This window comes from Aedes albopictus, chromosome 1 (genome assembly GCF_035046485.1).
Source record: "Aedes albopictus strain Foshan chromosome 1, AalbF5, whole genome shotgun sequence".
Lineage (NCBI taxonomy): Eukaryota > Metazoa > Arthropoda > Insecta > Diptera > Culicidae > Aedes > Aedes albopictus.
This window is the reverse complement of record NC_085136.1, coordinates 106,097,895-106,112,319: the sequence shown is the minus strand read 5'-3', so window position 1 is coordinate 106,112,319 and position 14,425 is coordinate 106,097,895. Positions and strand designations below refer to the sequence as shown.

The 14,425-nt window shown below is 42.6% G+C and overlaps 1 protein-coding gene across 1 annotated transcript; it reads left to right on the top strand.

Moving 5' to 3' along the window:
* Positions 1–1,074: 1,074 nt before the first annotated feature.
* Positions 1,075–11,785, top strand: LOC134288914 (uncharacterized; the record flags this gene model as incomplete). Its single annotated transcript, XM_062854849.1, has 2 exons — positions 1,075–1,113; positions 10,613–11,785. Coding segments are annotated over exons 1-2 (1,212 nt in total), but the record flags the coding sequence as incomplete, so codon positions are not given.
* Between the last annotated feature and the right edge of the window lie 2,640 nt (positions 11,786–14,425).

Sequence of the window (14,425 nt, the reverse complement as noted above, 5' to 3'; positions counted from 1 at the left end):
CGACCGGAACGGGAATCGAACCCGCCGTCTCAGGATTGGCGATCCATAGCCTTAACCACTAGGCTAACTGGAGACCCCAACAACGAGAGGTAAATAAGTTAGATTGAGTTATATGTCCATCATTAGTACCTATCTCAGTTGACAGCTAACCACCGTCGTGTATAGGCGCTTTTTCAATCGTTCTGTGCTATTGTTTCCGATTTTCTATAGCACAATAGAGTTCATCGGTTGACCGGGTGCTCCTCGGTACTGTGATTGTGCAGTGCTTTAACCGCGTATCTCGACCGTTTTATTTTTTCTCGGCCTCTGTAGTGGGGCCCGCAGTTGCCTTGTGAAAGCACGTGCTCTGTTGATCGAATCCGGTGAAAAAGTGTTCAGAGGTGAAAAAGTGCGAGTAGAATTTGTGTGCTACGCTAATCCAGTATTTCTCGAACAGTGTACGAAAGGCTGCAACCAAGCAGGTAAGCCTTTCAAAAATTCTACCGGCCAGCCAGCATCATGCTGGCAAACGGCCACCACCTCCACCCAGCAAGACTTCCGGGGAAGACAGGGTCTTTCTCCTTGAAGAGGGGAACAGATCCCTTCGCATGGCAGCCAACTCGGATCTCCCGCTGGTTGCCAGGGTCCACTGGCTTGGAGACAGGAGCTGGCGTTCTGTTCCACCGAAAATTGAAAACGGAATCAAAGACAATTTCGCAGCTGGTAGTAACTCTGCTGCACTTCGACGATCAGTTTTTCAGCTTCTAGGGTCGTCTTACTCCGGTTTTGCTCATCGTTTCTCCGATGGATCACTCTCTCGCTCCGGAGTCGGTGTAGGGGTGGCCGGCGACATCCACGAAGTCAGCTTGAGCCTGGCCCCACAGTGCTCAGTTTTCTCCTCAGAAGCAGCAGCAGCATTTATCGCGGCCACCACCCCCTCGGACCGGGCCATCTTGGTAATGACAGACTCAGCGAGCGTTATCTCAGCACTTTAGTCCGAAACTCTAACACACCCTTGGATCCAGGGAATTTTTAAATACGCGCCAGATGACACAGTATTTATGTGGGTTTCAGGACATTGTGGTGTCCGTGAGAATGAGAGAGCTGACCGTCTTGCCGGAACAGGGTATTCTGGTAGACGGTATACCAAAAGGATACCCTTGATTGATCTCAAACGATGGATTAAAGGCACATTTCGTCAATACTGGGAAGACTCGTGGTTCAGTACAAGAACTCCTTTCCTCCGGCAGATCAAGAACTGCACCACAACATGGACTGATGCGCCGATATTACGAGACCAACGAGTTTTATCCCGTTTACGAACCGGACATACCTTGATGTCCCACAACATGGGAAATGGTCCTTTCCACATAGAATGTGAAATCTGCTACATACCAGCTTCCGTAGACCATATTCTCTGCGTTTATCCCAGCTTTCATTACCAAAGACAAACACACAACCTCACTGATAACATCGGAGAGATTCTACAAGACGACCCAGCGAGCATCGCCACGCTTCTAAGTTTCCTGCACGACGCCGGACTGTACAACCGAATATAATTAGAACACTAACAAAACAAATACACTTGAATAATACGGAGTATGTAAAGTTCTAGGCTAAGGTTATTATTAATTGTGATTGTCAGTTTCTCTTTTCTTTTTCGGAACAGCCTTCTGCTGACCGAATTTTCTGGGTTCCAGCCTTCTGCTGGGCCATTTCACGTGTTGAATTAACATCTGTTAAAAAACACGTTAATAAAGATGAAAAAAAAAATAGGACCTAAACATTATATCAAGATTATTTCATATTGTGTTATGATGTTGTAATAACTTTCTATTACTTATTATGTTATAAACTAGATGCAGAATGATGTAAAAATAACTAAAATTATAACAAAAAGTATACTGGTCTTATCAAGACGTATTTTGTTATAATCAGATCAACATTATAACAAATTGTGATATTAATTACAGCCTCAATACTAGTTTCTATCAAAATTTGATACAATTTTGTAAAGTTATTTTCAAAGGGTCGAAAACTCGGAACAAAGTTTTAATACAATGAGTTACTAAGCAACATTTATAACATATAATGATATAATTGAGTTAAAGTATTTTGAAAACACTTGATGTTGAGAAACACAAGGATGTTGAAATGAACATGATTAAAAATTAACAAATTAGAAGATTAGGAATAACCAAGGGGTTTCCAACTAAATTGATTACCTGTCACTACTGAAAAAATTACTCTGATTATTCATTGATTACTGTGATTACTTATGATTACTTATTGATTACCAAGATTACTATTGATTACTCAAGATTACTACTGATTACTCAGATTACCTATGATTATCATATGATTACAACTAATAATTACTCATGATTACTTTGTTTGGTTATACCGTTGATTACCTAGTTGATTACATTTGATTACTATTGATTACATCTGATTACCATTGATTACATCTGATTACCATTGATTACCTCGGATTATTAATGATTACTTTTGATTACCATGATTACTTCTGATTACTTATTGATTACCAAAATTACTATTGATTACTCAAGATTACCATGATTACTTGTGATTACCTGATTACTCAGAGAAATCGTAAGTAATCATTGATTACTTGTCACCAAAAAACTTGTTGGGAATAACATTTGATTTTTTTTTGTATAGCAAAAATGTAAAACAAAAAGTATACATAAAAAATATGTCGTAAATCCTGAAAAAGTATAGAAAGTACCTCTAATTACACTATGGCTTGTTAGTCTGACTGTCTGTCCCTCTCTCTGTATGTGGTGCGGTTGATAGTCCTTTTCATCAAGTCCCTAGTCTGGCACCATCAACAACAGCAGCAACAACAACGACCCGGTTGGCAGGAGCACGACCAACAACACTCCCCAAACGGATAACACAACAGGATCAAAAACAGAGTCGCCGGATGAGAAAATGTGTCTCGAGTACTGCTGTATAAGCATCCGCATTGAATGAACTCGTCGCCAGATCGTACTAGGGAATGACGACGACGCTCTGCTGGCTGAACTAATTACTGTGCCACTTTTGACTTTCGGAACTGCTTCTACACTGCTCCTGCCAACGCCAACGATGGCGTCGACGACGAGGACGACTTCACGACTCCGGAAGTGGCAACCAACTCCACTCCGTACTTGTGAATGGGATTCTTCTAGGTGAGGCTTTCATACTCTGGTTCCTGGATATGGTGTGGTGACGACGACGACGACGGAAAACGGAATCGTATTATGATGTGATTCTAACTTACGGTTGATGTTGAATGGACCGGCCCTCGCTGGCGGGAGACTTAGTAGGGTTGACTACCTTCGAAAGCTCAGAATGCGCAGGCAGTCAACGTCTAGTGGGTGGAAAAAAGCAGATTTGTATTTAAATGTAGCACTTTTGCAGCCGTCCTTAGAGGTTAATGAGATCGTTTGAAACACTTTGGAAGCACTATTCCAAGTGGTCTCAAGTGCAGTCAACAACTTGAAAAGGTTTCTATCGAAGCCAGTTTTGTCGTTTGCTTGACTACCAACAATTTGCCAAACTTGTGTATAGGTGAACAAAGATCGTTCACGTATTATAAAGTTCCAGTTGCGATCATAAGCAAGAAAGAAGAAAAAGGAAAAAAAATGTAATGTTCATTCTTGAATCAGAACATTTTTGAACTTTTAATGTCTTTTCACAATTACACAAAATATAATTGTATGAAACGAGCTCACCAATGCACTATTGCATTGAAAGAAATTCCAAGTGCTCTGGCTAAATACTCCTTGCCATGATTTAATATTTGTCAAACCACGTCATTTCAAAGCCAATTAATTTTCAAGTATATTCTGCTTAATTCTGTCCATCTAACTTTCAATGAACGAACATCAACCTTTTCCACCATGAACGACTTCCTAACGACCATCCAATATCCCAGCAATCAAAATCATTAAGGTTGCATTTGTGTAAACAGAAGCTCTGATTCAATATCCGTCATAACGTTGTTGGCACGTGACTGGAAAACCTGCCAGGCCGTGGCCAGCCTCCAGTCCCATAAAAAAGAGAGAGATGAGTGAATCCTGCTGACTTCTCCAACTGACTGGAAGCACACAAAGCACAGCAAATCACGTCGTCGTCATCGTCGGAGCTTGTCTCGGAGCCAGGAAGCTCACTTTCAACCGGTGAAGTCGACCGAAGAGAAAGGAAGACGACGGAGACAGAACAACACGGTTCACCGAACATTCCGGAAGACGGCACCAGCCAGCCAGCGGCAGACGGAAGACGGTCATCAAATAGAAAATGAACGCGGCTGAGCTCGGAGGGAGGAATAAAGAGGAAAAAAAACCTGGTATGAACAGGATCATGAAAGACGACGAACGTTTCCAGTGAAATAAATCTGATTGAAAATCACGAGCCCTGATTAATGTTCGCCTCATTATGCGATATTTTGTTAGATCTACCTAGTAGGGGGACGGTGGGGCGAAACGATGCTGCTAGCAGAAATCTTGGTATTTTTTTGTCTTTTCAGTCTCTTCTATTTCTTCTGTCTCTTCTGATTCTATAGTCTCTCCTGTTACTTCTCCTCTTTAGTGGCTTTTGTAACTTCTGTCTCTGCTGCCTCCTCTGCCTCTTTTGCGCATTCTGATTTTTCTGTGATTTCTGTCTCTTTTTACCACTTCAGTCTCTTTTACCTCTTTTCTATCCCTTTTTGTATTTTATGTTGCTTCTACCTTTTTGTTATCTTTTTTTGTTCCTTCTTTCTACTTTGTAGCTCTTGTTTCTTCTGTATCCGGATTCTCCAGTTTCTTTGTCACTATTCTTCCTCTTGTGTCTTCTGCTTTATCTGATTGTTTTGTCTTTTCTGATTTCTCAGTTACTGATTCGTCATCTTCTGCCACTTTACTCTCTCCTATCTCTTCTTTCTCACTTGTTTCTTCTGTCTCTCTATCTAATCCACTCTCCATTCTAGTTAAATAATTCGGTCTTTTCTGTCACGTCTGCTTTATCTGACTTATCTATTTTCTGTCTTGATTGTCTTTTCTATTCCATCATCCTTTTTTGTGGCTAAGATATCTTTTGCCTAATCTTACTGGTTTTTCTCTTTAGTTTCTTCCGATTCCTCAATCTCTTTGTTTGTTTCTTAGGCTTCAACTGTCTCTTCTGTTTCTTCTGTCTCTCCTGTCTATTTGGTATCTCCTGTCTGTTTTCAGCTAACACATAGTCTTATATGATGTTACATAGGATGCGAAAGTGGAGTACATGCTTCCATTAACCCGCGTGTTAAGTGTGCGTATATCGCCTTCACATTAGCATCCTATGCAACATCATTTATGACCGCGTGCTTGCTGGGTTATCTCTTCTGTCTGTTCTGTCTGTTTTGTCTGTTCTGTCTGCTCTGTCTGCTCTGTCTGCTCTGTCTGCTCTGTCTGCTCTGTCTGCTCTGTCTGCTCTGTCTGCTCTGTCTGCTCTGTCTGCTCTGTCTGCTCTGTCTGCTCTGTCTGCTCTGTCTGCTCTGTCTGCTCTGTCTGCTCTGTCTGCTCTGTCTGCTCTGTCTGCTCTGTCTGCTCTGTCTGCTCTGTCTGCTCTGTCTGCTCTGTCTGCTCTGTCTGCTCTGTCTGCTCTGTCTGCTCTGTCTGCTCTGTCTGCTCTGTCTGCTCTGTCTGCTCTGTCTGCTCTGTCTGCTCTGTCTGCTCTGTCTGCTCTGTCTGCTCTGTCTGCTCTGTCTGCTCTGTCTGCTCTGTCTGCTCTGTCTGCTCTGTCTGCTCTGTCTGCTCTGTCTGCTCTGTCTGCTCTGTCTGCTCTGTCTGCTCTGTCTGCTCTGTCTGCTCTGTCTGCTCTGTCTGCTCTGTCTGCTCTGTCTGCTCTGTCTGCTCTGTCTGCTCTGTCTGCTCTGTCTGCTCTGTCTGCTCTGTCTGCTCTGTCTGCTCTGTCTGCTCTGTCTGCTCTGTCTGCTCTGTCTGCTCTGTCTGCTCTGTCTGCTCTGTCTGCTCTGTCTGCTCTGTCTGCTCTGTCTGCTCTGTCTGCTCTGTCTGCTCTGTCTGCTCTGTCTGCTCTGTCTGCTCTGTCTGCTCTGTCTGCTCTGTCTGCTCTGTCTGCTCTGTCTGCTCTGTCTGCTCTGTCTGCTCTGTCTGCTCTGTCTGCTCTGTCTGCTCTGTCTGCTCTGTCTGCTCTGTCTGCTCTGTCTGCTCTGTCTGCTCTGTCTGCTCTGTCTGCTCTGTCTGCTCTGTCTGCTCTGTCTGCTCTGTCTGCTCTGTCTGCTCTGTCTGCTCTGTCTGCTCTGTCTGCTCTGTCTGCTCTGTCTGCTCTGTCTGCTCTGTCTGCTCTGTCTGCTCTGTCTGCTCTGTCTGCTCTGTCTGCTCTGTCTGCTCTGTCTGCTCTGTCTGCTCTGTCTGCTCTGTCTGCTCTGTCTGTTCTGTCTGCTCTGTCTGCTCTGTCTGCTATGTCTGCTATGTCTGCTCTGTCTGCTCTGTCTGCTCTGTCTGCTCTGTCTGCTCTGTCTGCTCTGTCTGCTCTGTCTGTTCTGTCTGCTCTGTCTGTTCTGTCTGTTCTGTCTGTTCTGTCTGTTCTGTCTGTTCTGTCTGTTCTGTCTGTTCTGTCTGTTCTGTCTGTTCTGTCTGTTCTGTCTGTTCTGTCTGTTCTGTCTGTTCTGTCTGTTCTGTCTGTTCTGTCTGTTCTGTCTGTTCTGTCTGTTCTGTCTGTTCTGTCTGTTCTGTCTGTTCTGTCTGTTCTGTCTGTTCTGTCTGTTCTGTCTGTTCTGTCTGTTCTGTCTGTTCTGTCTGTTCTGTCTGTTCTGTCTGTTCTGTCTGTTCTGTCTGTTCTGTCTGTTCTGTCTGTTCTGTCTGTTCTGTCTGTTCTGTCTGTTCTGTCTGTTCTGTCTGTTCTGTCTGTTCTGTCTGTTCTGTCTGTTCTGTCTGTTCTGTCTGTTCTGTCTGTTCTGTCTGTTCTGTCTGTTCTGTCTGTTCTGTCTGTTCTGTCTGTTCTGTCTGTTCTGTCTGTTCTGTCTGTTCTGTCTGTTCTGTCTGTTCTGTCTGTTCTGTCTGTTCTGTCTGTTCTGTCTGTTCTGTCTGTTCTGTCTGTTCTGTCTGTTCTGTCTGTTCTGTCTGTTCTGTCTGTTCTGTCTGTTCTGTCTGTTCTGTCTGTTCTGTCTGTTCTGTCTGTTCTGTCTGTTCTGTCTGTTCTGTCTGTTCTGTCTGTTCTGTCTGTTCTGTCTGTTCTGTCTGTTCTGTCTGTTCTGTCTGTTCTGTCTGTTCTGTCTGTTCTGTCTGTTCTGTCTGTTCTGTCTGTTCTGTCTGTTCTGTCTGTTCTGTCTGTTCTGTCTGTTCTGTCTGTTCTGCCTGTTCTGTCTGTTCTGTCTGTTCTGTCTGTTCTGTCTGTTCTGTCTGTTCTGTCTGTTCTGTCTGTTCTGTCTGTTCTGTCTGTTCTGTCTATTCTATCTGTTCTATTTGTTCTGTCTGTTCTGTCTGTTCTGTCTGTTCTGTCTGTTCTGTCTGTTCTGTCTGTTCTGTCTGTTCTGTCTGTTCTGTCTGTTCTGTCTATTCTATCTGTTCTATTTGTTCTGTCTGTTCTGTCTGTTCTGTGTGTTGTGTCTGTTGTGTCTGTTCTGTCTGTTCTGTCTATTCTATCTGTTCTATTTGTTCTGGCTGTTCTGTTTGTTCTGTCTTTTGGTCTTCGGGTTTCCTGGTCTTCTGTTCTTCTGAGTCTTCTGAGTCTTCTGAGTCTTCTGGGTCTTCTAAGTCTATGGATGTTCTGAGTCTTTTGAATCTTCTGAGTCTTCTGAGTCTTCTGGGTCTTCTAAGTCTATGGATGTTCTAAGTCTTTTGAATCTTCTGAGTCTTTTGAGTCTTCTGGGTCTTCTAAGTCTATGGATGTTCTGAGTCTTTTGAATCTTCTGAGTCTTCTGAGTCTCCTGAGTCTTCTGAGTCCTTTAAGTCTTTTGAGTCTTCAGAGTCTTCTGAGTCTTTTGAGTTTTCTAAGTCTTCTGGTCTTCTAGTCTTCTGGTCTTCTGGTCTTGTGGTCTTCTGGTCTTCTGGTTTCCTGGTCTTGTGGTCTTCTGGTCTTCTAGTCTTCTTAGTCTTCTTAGTCTTCTTAGTCTTCTTAGTCTTCTTAGTCTTCTTAGTCTTCTTAGTCTTCTTAGTCTTCTTAGTCTTCTTAGTCTTCTTAGTCTTCTTAGTCTTCTTAGTCTTCTTAGTCTTCTTAGTCTTCTTAGTCTTCTTAGTCTTCTGAGTCTTCTGAGTCTTCTTAGTCTTCTTAGTCTTCTTAGTCTTCTTAGTCTTCTTAGTCTTCTTAGTCTTCTTAGTCTTCTTAGTCTTCTTAGTCTTCTTAGTCTTCTTAGTCTTCTTAGTCTTCTTAGTCTTCTTAGTCTTCTTAGTCTTCTTAGTCTTCTTAGTCTTCTTAGTCTTCTTAGTCTTCTTAGTCTTCTTAGTCTTCTTAGTCTTCTTAGTCTTCTTAGTCTTCTTAGTCTTCTTAGTCTTCTTAGTCTTCTTAGTCTTCTTAGTCTTCTTAGTCTTCTTAGTCTTCTTAGTCTTCTTAGTCTTCTTAGTCTTCTTAGTCTTCTTAGTCTTCTTAGTCTTCTTAGTCTTCTTAGTCTTCTTAGTCTTCTTAGTCTTCTTAGTCTTCTTAGTCTTCTTAGTCTTCTTAGTCTTCTTAGTCTTCTTAGTCTTCTTAGTCTTCTTAGTCTTCTTAGTCTTCTTAGTCTTCTTAGTCTTCTTAGTCTTCTTAGTCTTCTTAGTCTTCTTAGTCTTCTTAGTCTTCTTAGTCTTCTTAGTCTTCTTAGTCTTCTTAGTCTTCTTAGTCTTCTTAGTCTTCTTAGTCTTCTTAGTCTTCTTAGTCTTCTTAGTCTTCTTAGTCTTCTTAGTCTTCTTAGTCTTCTTAGTCTTCTTAGTCTTCTTAGTCTTCTTAGTCTTCTTAGTCTTCTTAGTCTTCTTAGTCTTCTTAGTCTTCTTAGTCTTCTTAGTCTTCTTAGTCTTCTTAGTCTTCTTAGTCTTCTTAGTCTTCTTAGTCTTCTTAGTCTTCTAAGTCTTCTTAGTCTTCTTAGTCTTCTTAGTCTTCTTAGTCTTCTTAGTCTTCTTAGTCTTCTTAGTCTTCTTAGTCTTCTTAGTCTTCTTAGTCTTCTTAGTCTTCTTAGTCTTCTTAGTCTTCTTAGTCTTCTTAGTCTTCTTAGTCTTCTTAGTCTTCTTAGTCTTCGTAGTCTTCTTAGTCTTCTTAGTCTTCTTAGTCTTCTTAGTCTTCTTAGTCTTCTTAGTCTTCTTAGTCTTCTTAGTCTTCTTAGTCTTCTTAGTCTTCTTAGTCTTCTTAGTCTTCTTAGTCTTCTTAGTCTTCTTAGTCTTCTTAGTCTTCTTAGTCTTCTTAGTCTTCTTAGTCTTCTTAGTCTTCTTAGTCTTCTTAGTCTTCTTAGTCTTCTTAGTCTTCTTAGTCTTCTTAGTCTTCTTAGTCTTCTTAGTCTTCTTAGTCTTCTTAGTCTTCTTAGTCTTCTTAGTCTTCTTAGTCTTCTTAGTCTTCTTAGTCTTCTTAGTCTTCTTAGTCTTCTTAGTCTTCTTAGTCTTCTTAGTCTTCTTAGTCTTCTTAGTCGTCTTAGTCTTCTTAGTCTTCTTAGTCTTCTTAGTCTTCTTAGTCTTCTTAGTCTTCTTAGTCTTCTTTGTCTTCTTAGTCTTCTTAGTCTTCTTAGTCTTCTTAGTCTTCTTAGTCTCCTGAGTCTTTTGAGTCTTTTGAATCTTTTGAGTCTTCTGAGTCTCCTGAGACTTCTGAGTTTTCTGAGTATTCTGAGTCTTCTGAGTCTTCTGAGTCTTCTAAGTCTATGGATGATCTGAGTCTTTTGAATCTTCTGAGTCTTCCGAGTCTCCTGAGTCTTCTGAGTATTCTGAGTCTTCTGAGTCTGCTGAGTCTTTTGAGTTTTCTAAGTCTTCTGGCCTTCTAGTCTTCTGGTCTTGTGGTCTTCTGGTCTTCTGGTTTCCTGGTCTTGTGGTCTTCTGGTCTTCTAGTTTTCTGGGCTTCTGATCGTCTGGTCTTCTGATCTTTGGTCTTCTAAGTCTTCTAAGTCTCTCAGTCTTCTGAGTCTCCTGAGTCTTCTGAGTCTTCTGAGTCTTCTGAGTCTTCCGAGTCTTCTGAGTCTTCTGAGTCTTCTGAGTCTTCTGAGTCTTCTGAGTCTTCTGAGTCTTCTGAGTCTTCTGAGTCTTCTGAGTCTTCTGAGTCTTCTGAGTCTTCTGAGTCTTCTGAGTCTTCTGAGTCTTCTGAGTCTTCTGAGTCTTCTGAGTCTTCTGAGTCTTCTGAGTCTTCTGAGTCTTCTGAGTCTTCTGAGTCTTCTGAGTCTTCTGAGTCTTCTGAGTCTTCTGAGTCTTCTGAGTCTTCTGAGTCTTCTGAGTCTTCTGAGTCTTCTGAGTCTTCTGAGTCTTCTGAGTCTTCTGAGTCTTCTGAGTCTTCTGAGTCTCCTGAGTCTTCTGAGTATTCTGAGTCTTCTGAGTCTTCTGAGTCTTCTGAGTCTCCTGAGTCTTCTGAGTCTTCTGAGTCTTCTGAGTCTTCTGAATCTTCTGATTCTTCTGAGTCTTCTGAGTCTTCTGAGTCTTCTGAGTCTTCTGAGTCTTCTGAGTCTTCTGAGTCTTCTGAGTCTTCTGAGTCTTCTGAGTCTTCTGAGTCTTCTGAGTCTTCTGAGTCTTCTGAGTCTTCTGAGTCTTCTGAGTCTTCTGAGTCTCCTGAGTCTTCTGAGTCTTCTGAGTCTTCTGAGTCTTGTGAGTCTTCTGAGTCTTCTGAGTCTTCTGAGTCTTCTGAGTCTTCTGAGTCTTCTGAGTCTTCTGAGTCTTCTGAGTCTTCTGAGTCTTCTGAGTCTTCTGAGTCTTCTGAGTCTTCTGAGTCTTCTGAGTCTTCTGAGTCTTCTGAGTCTTCTGAGTCTTCTGAGTCTTCTGAGTCTTCTGAGTCTTCTGAGTCTTCTGAGTCTTCTGAGTCTTCTGAGTCTTCTGAGTCTTCTGAGTCTTCTGGGTCTTCTGAGTCTTCTGAGTCTTCTGAGTCTTCTGAGTCTTCTGAGTCTTCTGAGTCTTCTGAGTATTCTGAGTCTTCTGAGTCTTCTGAGTCTTCTGAGTCTTCTGAGTCTTCTGAGTCTTCTGAGTCTTCTGAGTCTTCTGAGTCTTCTGAGTCTTCTGAGTCTACTGAATCTTCTGAGTCTTCTGAGTCTTCTGAGTCTTCTGAGTCTTCTGAGTCTTCTGAGTCTTCTGAGTCTTCTGAGTCTTCTGAGTCTTCTGAGTCTTCTGAGTCTTCTGAGTCTTCTGAGTCTTCTGAGTCTTCTGAGTCTTCTGAGTCTTCTGAGTCTTCTGAGTCTTCTGAGTCTTCTGAGTCTTCTGAGTCTTCTGAGTCTTCTGAGTCTTCTGAGTCTTCTGAGTCTCCTGAGTCTTCTGAGTCTTCTGAGTCTTCTGAGTCTTCTGAGTCTCCTGAGTCTTCTGAGTCTTCTGAGTCTTCTGAGTCTTCTGAGTCTTCTGAGTCTTCTGAGTCTTCTGAGTCTTCTGAGTCTTCTGAGTCTTCTGAGTCTTCTGAGTCTTCTGAGTCTTCTGAGTCTTCTGAGTCTTCTGAGTCTTCTGAGTCTTCTGAGTCTCCTGAGTCTTCTGAGTCTTCCAAGTCTTCTGAGTCTTCTGAGTCTTCTGAGTCCTCTGAGTCTTCTGAGTCTTCTGAGTCTTCTGAGTCTTCTGAGTCTTCTGAGTCTTCTGAGTCTTCTGAGTCTTCTGAGTCTTCTGAGTCTTCTGAGTCTTCTGAGTCTTCTGAGTCTTCTGAGTCTTCTGAGTCTTCTGAGTCTTCTGAGTCTTCTGAGTCTTCTGAGTCTTCTGAGTCTTCTGAGTCTTCTGAGTCTTCTGAGTCTTCTGAGTCTTCTGAGTCTTCTGAGTCTTCTGAGTCTTCTGAGTCTTCTGAGTCTTCTGAGTCTTCTGAGTCTTCTGAGTCTTCTGAGTCTTTCGAGTTTTCTTAGTCTTCTGAGTCTTCTTAGCCTCTGAGTCTTCTGAGTCTTCTTATCTTCTGAGTCTTCTGGTATCATGGTCTTCTGATGTTCTTGTCTTCTGGTCTTCTGGTCTTCTGGTCTTCTGGTCTTCTGGTCTTCTGGTTTTCTGGTCCTCTGGTCTTCTGGTCTTCTGGTCTTCTGGTCTTCTGGTCCTCTGGTCTTCTGGTCTTCTGGTCTTCTGCACACTAAGATCAGCTCGGTATTTTCCCCATCTTTTTACTGAGTTCTCAACAGCAGATTTAACTCGGTACGCTCGGTTATCCCTTTTGCTGAATACTCTGTAAATAAGTTAACGAGTTCTGCAAATGAACTGTCAAAAATTACAGATGAACGGTAAATATCGTTACTGATGAACGGTAAATATTGATTACCGAGTGTACCGAGTCAAATCTGCTGTTGAAAACTCAGTAAAAAGATGAAAAAATTACAGAACTCAGCGAAATTTTTACTGTGCTGGAAAATCAGAATCTTAGTGTGTGGTCTTCTGGTCTTCTGGTCTTCTGGTCTTCTGGTCTTCTGGTCTTCTGGTCTTCTGGTCTTCTGGTCTTCTGGTCTTCTGGTCTTCTGGTCTTCTGGTCTTCTGGTCTTCTGGTCTTCTGCTCTGCTGGTCTTCTGGTCTTATGGTCCTCTGGTCTTTGGTATCCTGGCCTTCTGGCCTTCTGGTCTTCTGGTCTTCTGGTCTTCTGGTCTTCTGGTCTTCTGGTCTTCTGGTCTTCTGGTCTTCTGGTCTTCTGGTCTTCTGGTCTTCTGGTCTTCTGGTCTTCTGGTCTTCTGGTCTTCTGGTCTTCTGGTCTTCTGGTCTTCTGGTCTTCTGGTCTTCTGGTCTTCTGGTCTTCTGGTCTTCTGGTCTTCTGGTCTTCTGGTCTTCTGGTCTTCTGGTCTTCTGGTCTTCTGGTCGTCTGGTCGTCTGGTCTTCTGGTCTGCTGGTCTCCTCGTTTCCTGATCTTCTGGTCTTCTACTCTTCTGTTTTTCTAGTCTTCTAATGTTCTGCTTCTTTGATCTTCTAGCCTCCTGGTTTTGTAGTCTTCTTGTCATTCTGTTTTCTGGTATTCTTGTCTTCTGGTATTCTGATCTTCTAGTTTTCTGTTTTTTTTTGGTCTTCTGATCTTCTGGTATTCTGGTCTTCTGGTCTTCTTGTCTTCTACTCTTCTGGTCTTCTGGTATTCCAATCTTCTGGTCTTCTTGCTGTAGCTTAGCTTCTAGTTGTGGTTAAGCTTTTAGTTGTATAAGGCATTTTACTCACTTACTTCCTCGAACATTGTCGTCGAACAGTTCACCATGATGGACGATGCAACCGTTTCTGGTGCCTTGGCCAATTCCTCGCCTTTATTCTTCTTCCCCACTGAAGAACGGAGCTTCTCCGCGTGAAGTGGGTAGACTAAACACAGCAGAGCGTCCGCGTGAAAAGGCACCAAAGGATGTGACTCGCCGCAGGACGGAAGTGATTCAAAATTGGATTCTTTGGCACCAGTTTTGCGGAGAAATTGCGATTGGGTGGAGTATCGGAAAGAGGTTTTCATTATGGAGCCTGAAGTGTTTGAAGTGTTACCGCGTAGTATCAAGGTCGATTACGTCCAATTTCGATTATGATGAGTAATTGAGTGGGTAATTTGGCGGATGAGATTTGCTCGTGGGGCCGAGATGGGCGGTTTTTGTTTCAAATAATGACCAAGAAGCCAAGTAAGTTATTGTACGTGGGAAGATCAATATCTTAAGTACAAATTGGCAGTATACTCTGTGGAGTAAAAAAGACAATCTTTAAACATTTTATGAGTCTCACTCAAGCAAATTTTCATATGCAAAAATTGAGGACTAACACTTCAAATTGTTGTTGAGTCAATGGATGAAATCAGCAGGTACATTACAATCACGATGCAACCATTCACTAACTTCCTTCATTCAAATATTAGATTTGGGAAATTTGATCACGTACCCAAGTGCACTGCATCACTTCCGATTGGGATTTTTCCTTAACGTTAAAGTCAAACAGAAAATATCGCAAAATGATGACTGGTGCTCTTCAATTCCTCCCCTCAGAGACTGTCGCGACTCTGACACCAAACATTTATGCACGTGCTTCGCCAGACTTTTCCTTTTACCTTGGGCGACATGACTTTCCATTCCTCCTAAGTGCAGCTTCTGGCACAGAAGTGCTGCATCAGCAACGAATGCAAAAAAGGCTTAAGGTATGAACGAATGGAGATGGAGTCGCTACCTAAATATTCGCAGACTGCAAGCTAGTCGACCATTCGACAACTTCCGCTGTCTATCGTCAGAAACCAACAACGAATGAAACTCCAACACGAGACATCCTTCATCGTTGCTTGAGTATGCCAACCGTGTGTAAGGTATGTACAGTACATGGGAGACGTTCATAAATCTGCTGAATAATTTATGAAACCGGCCTAAGCATCGTACCTAACCAATGTACCTGCATCTGCATTGCCACGCTGTGCTGGCCTGGCCAGC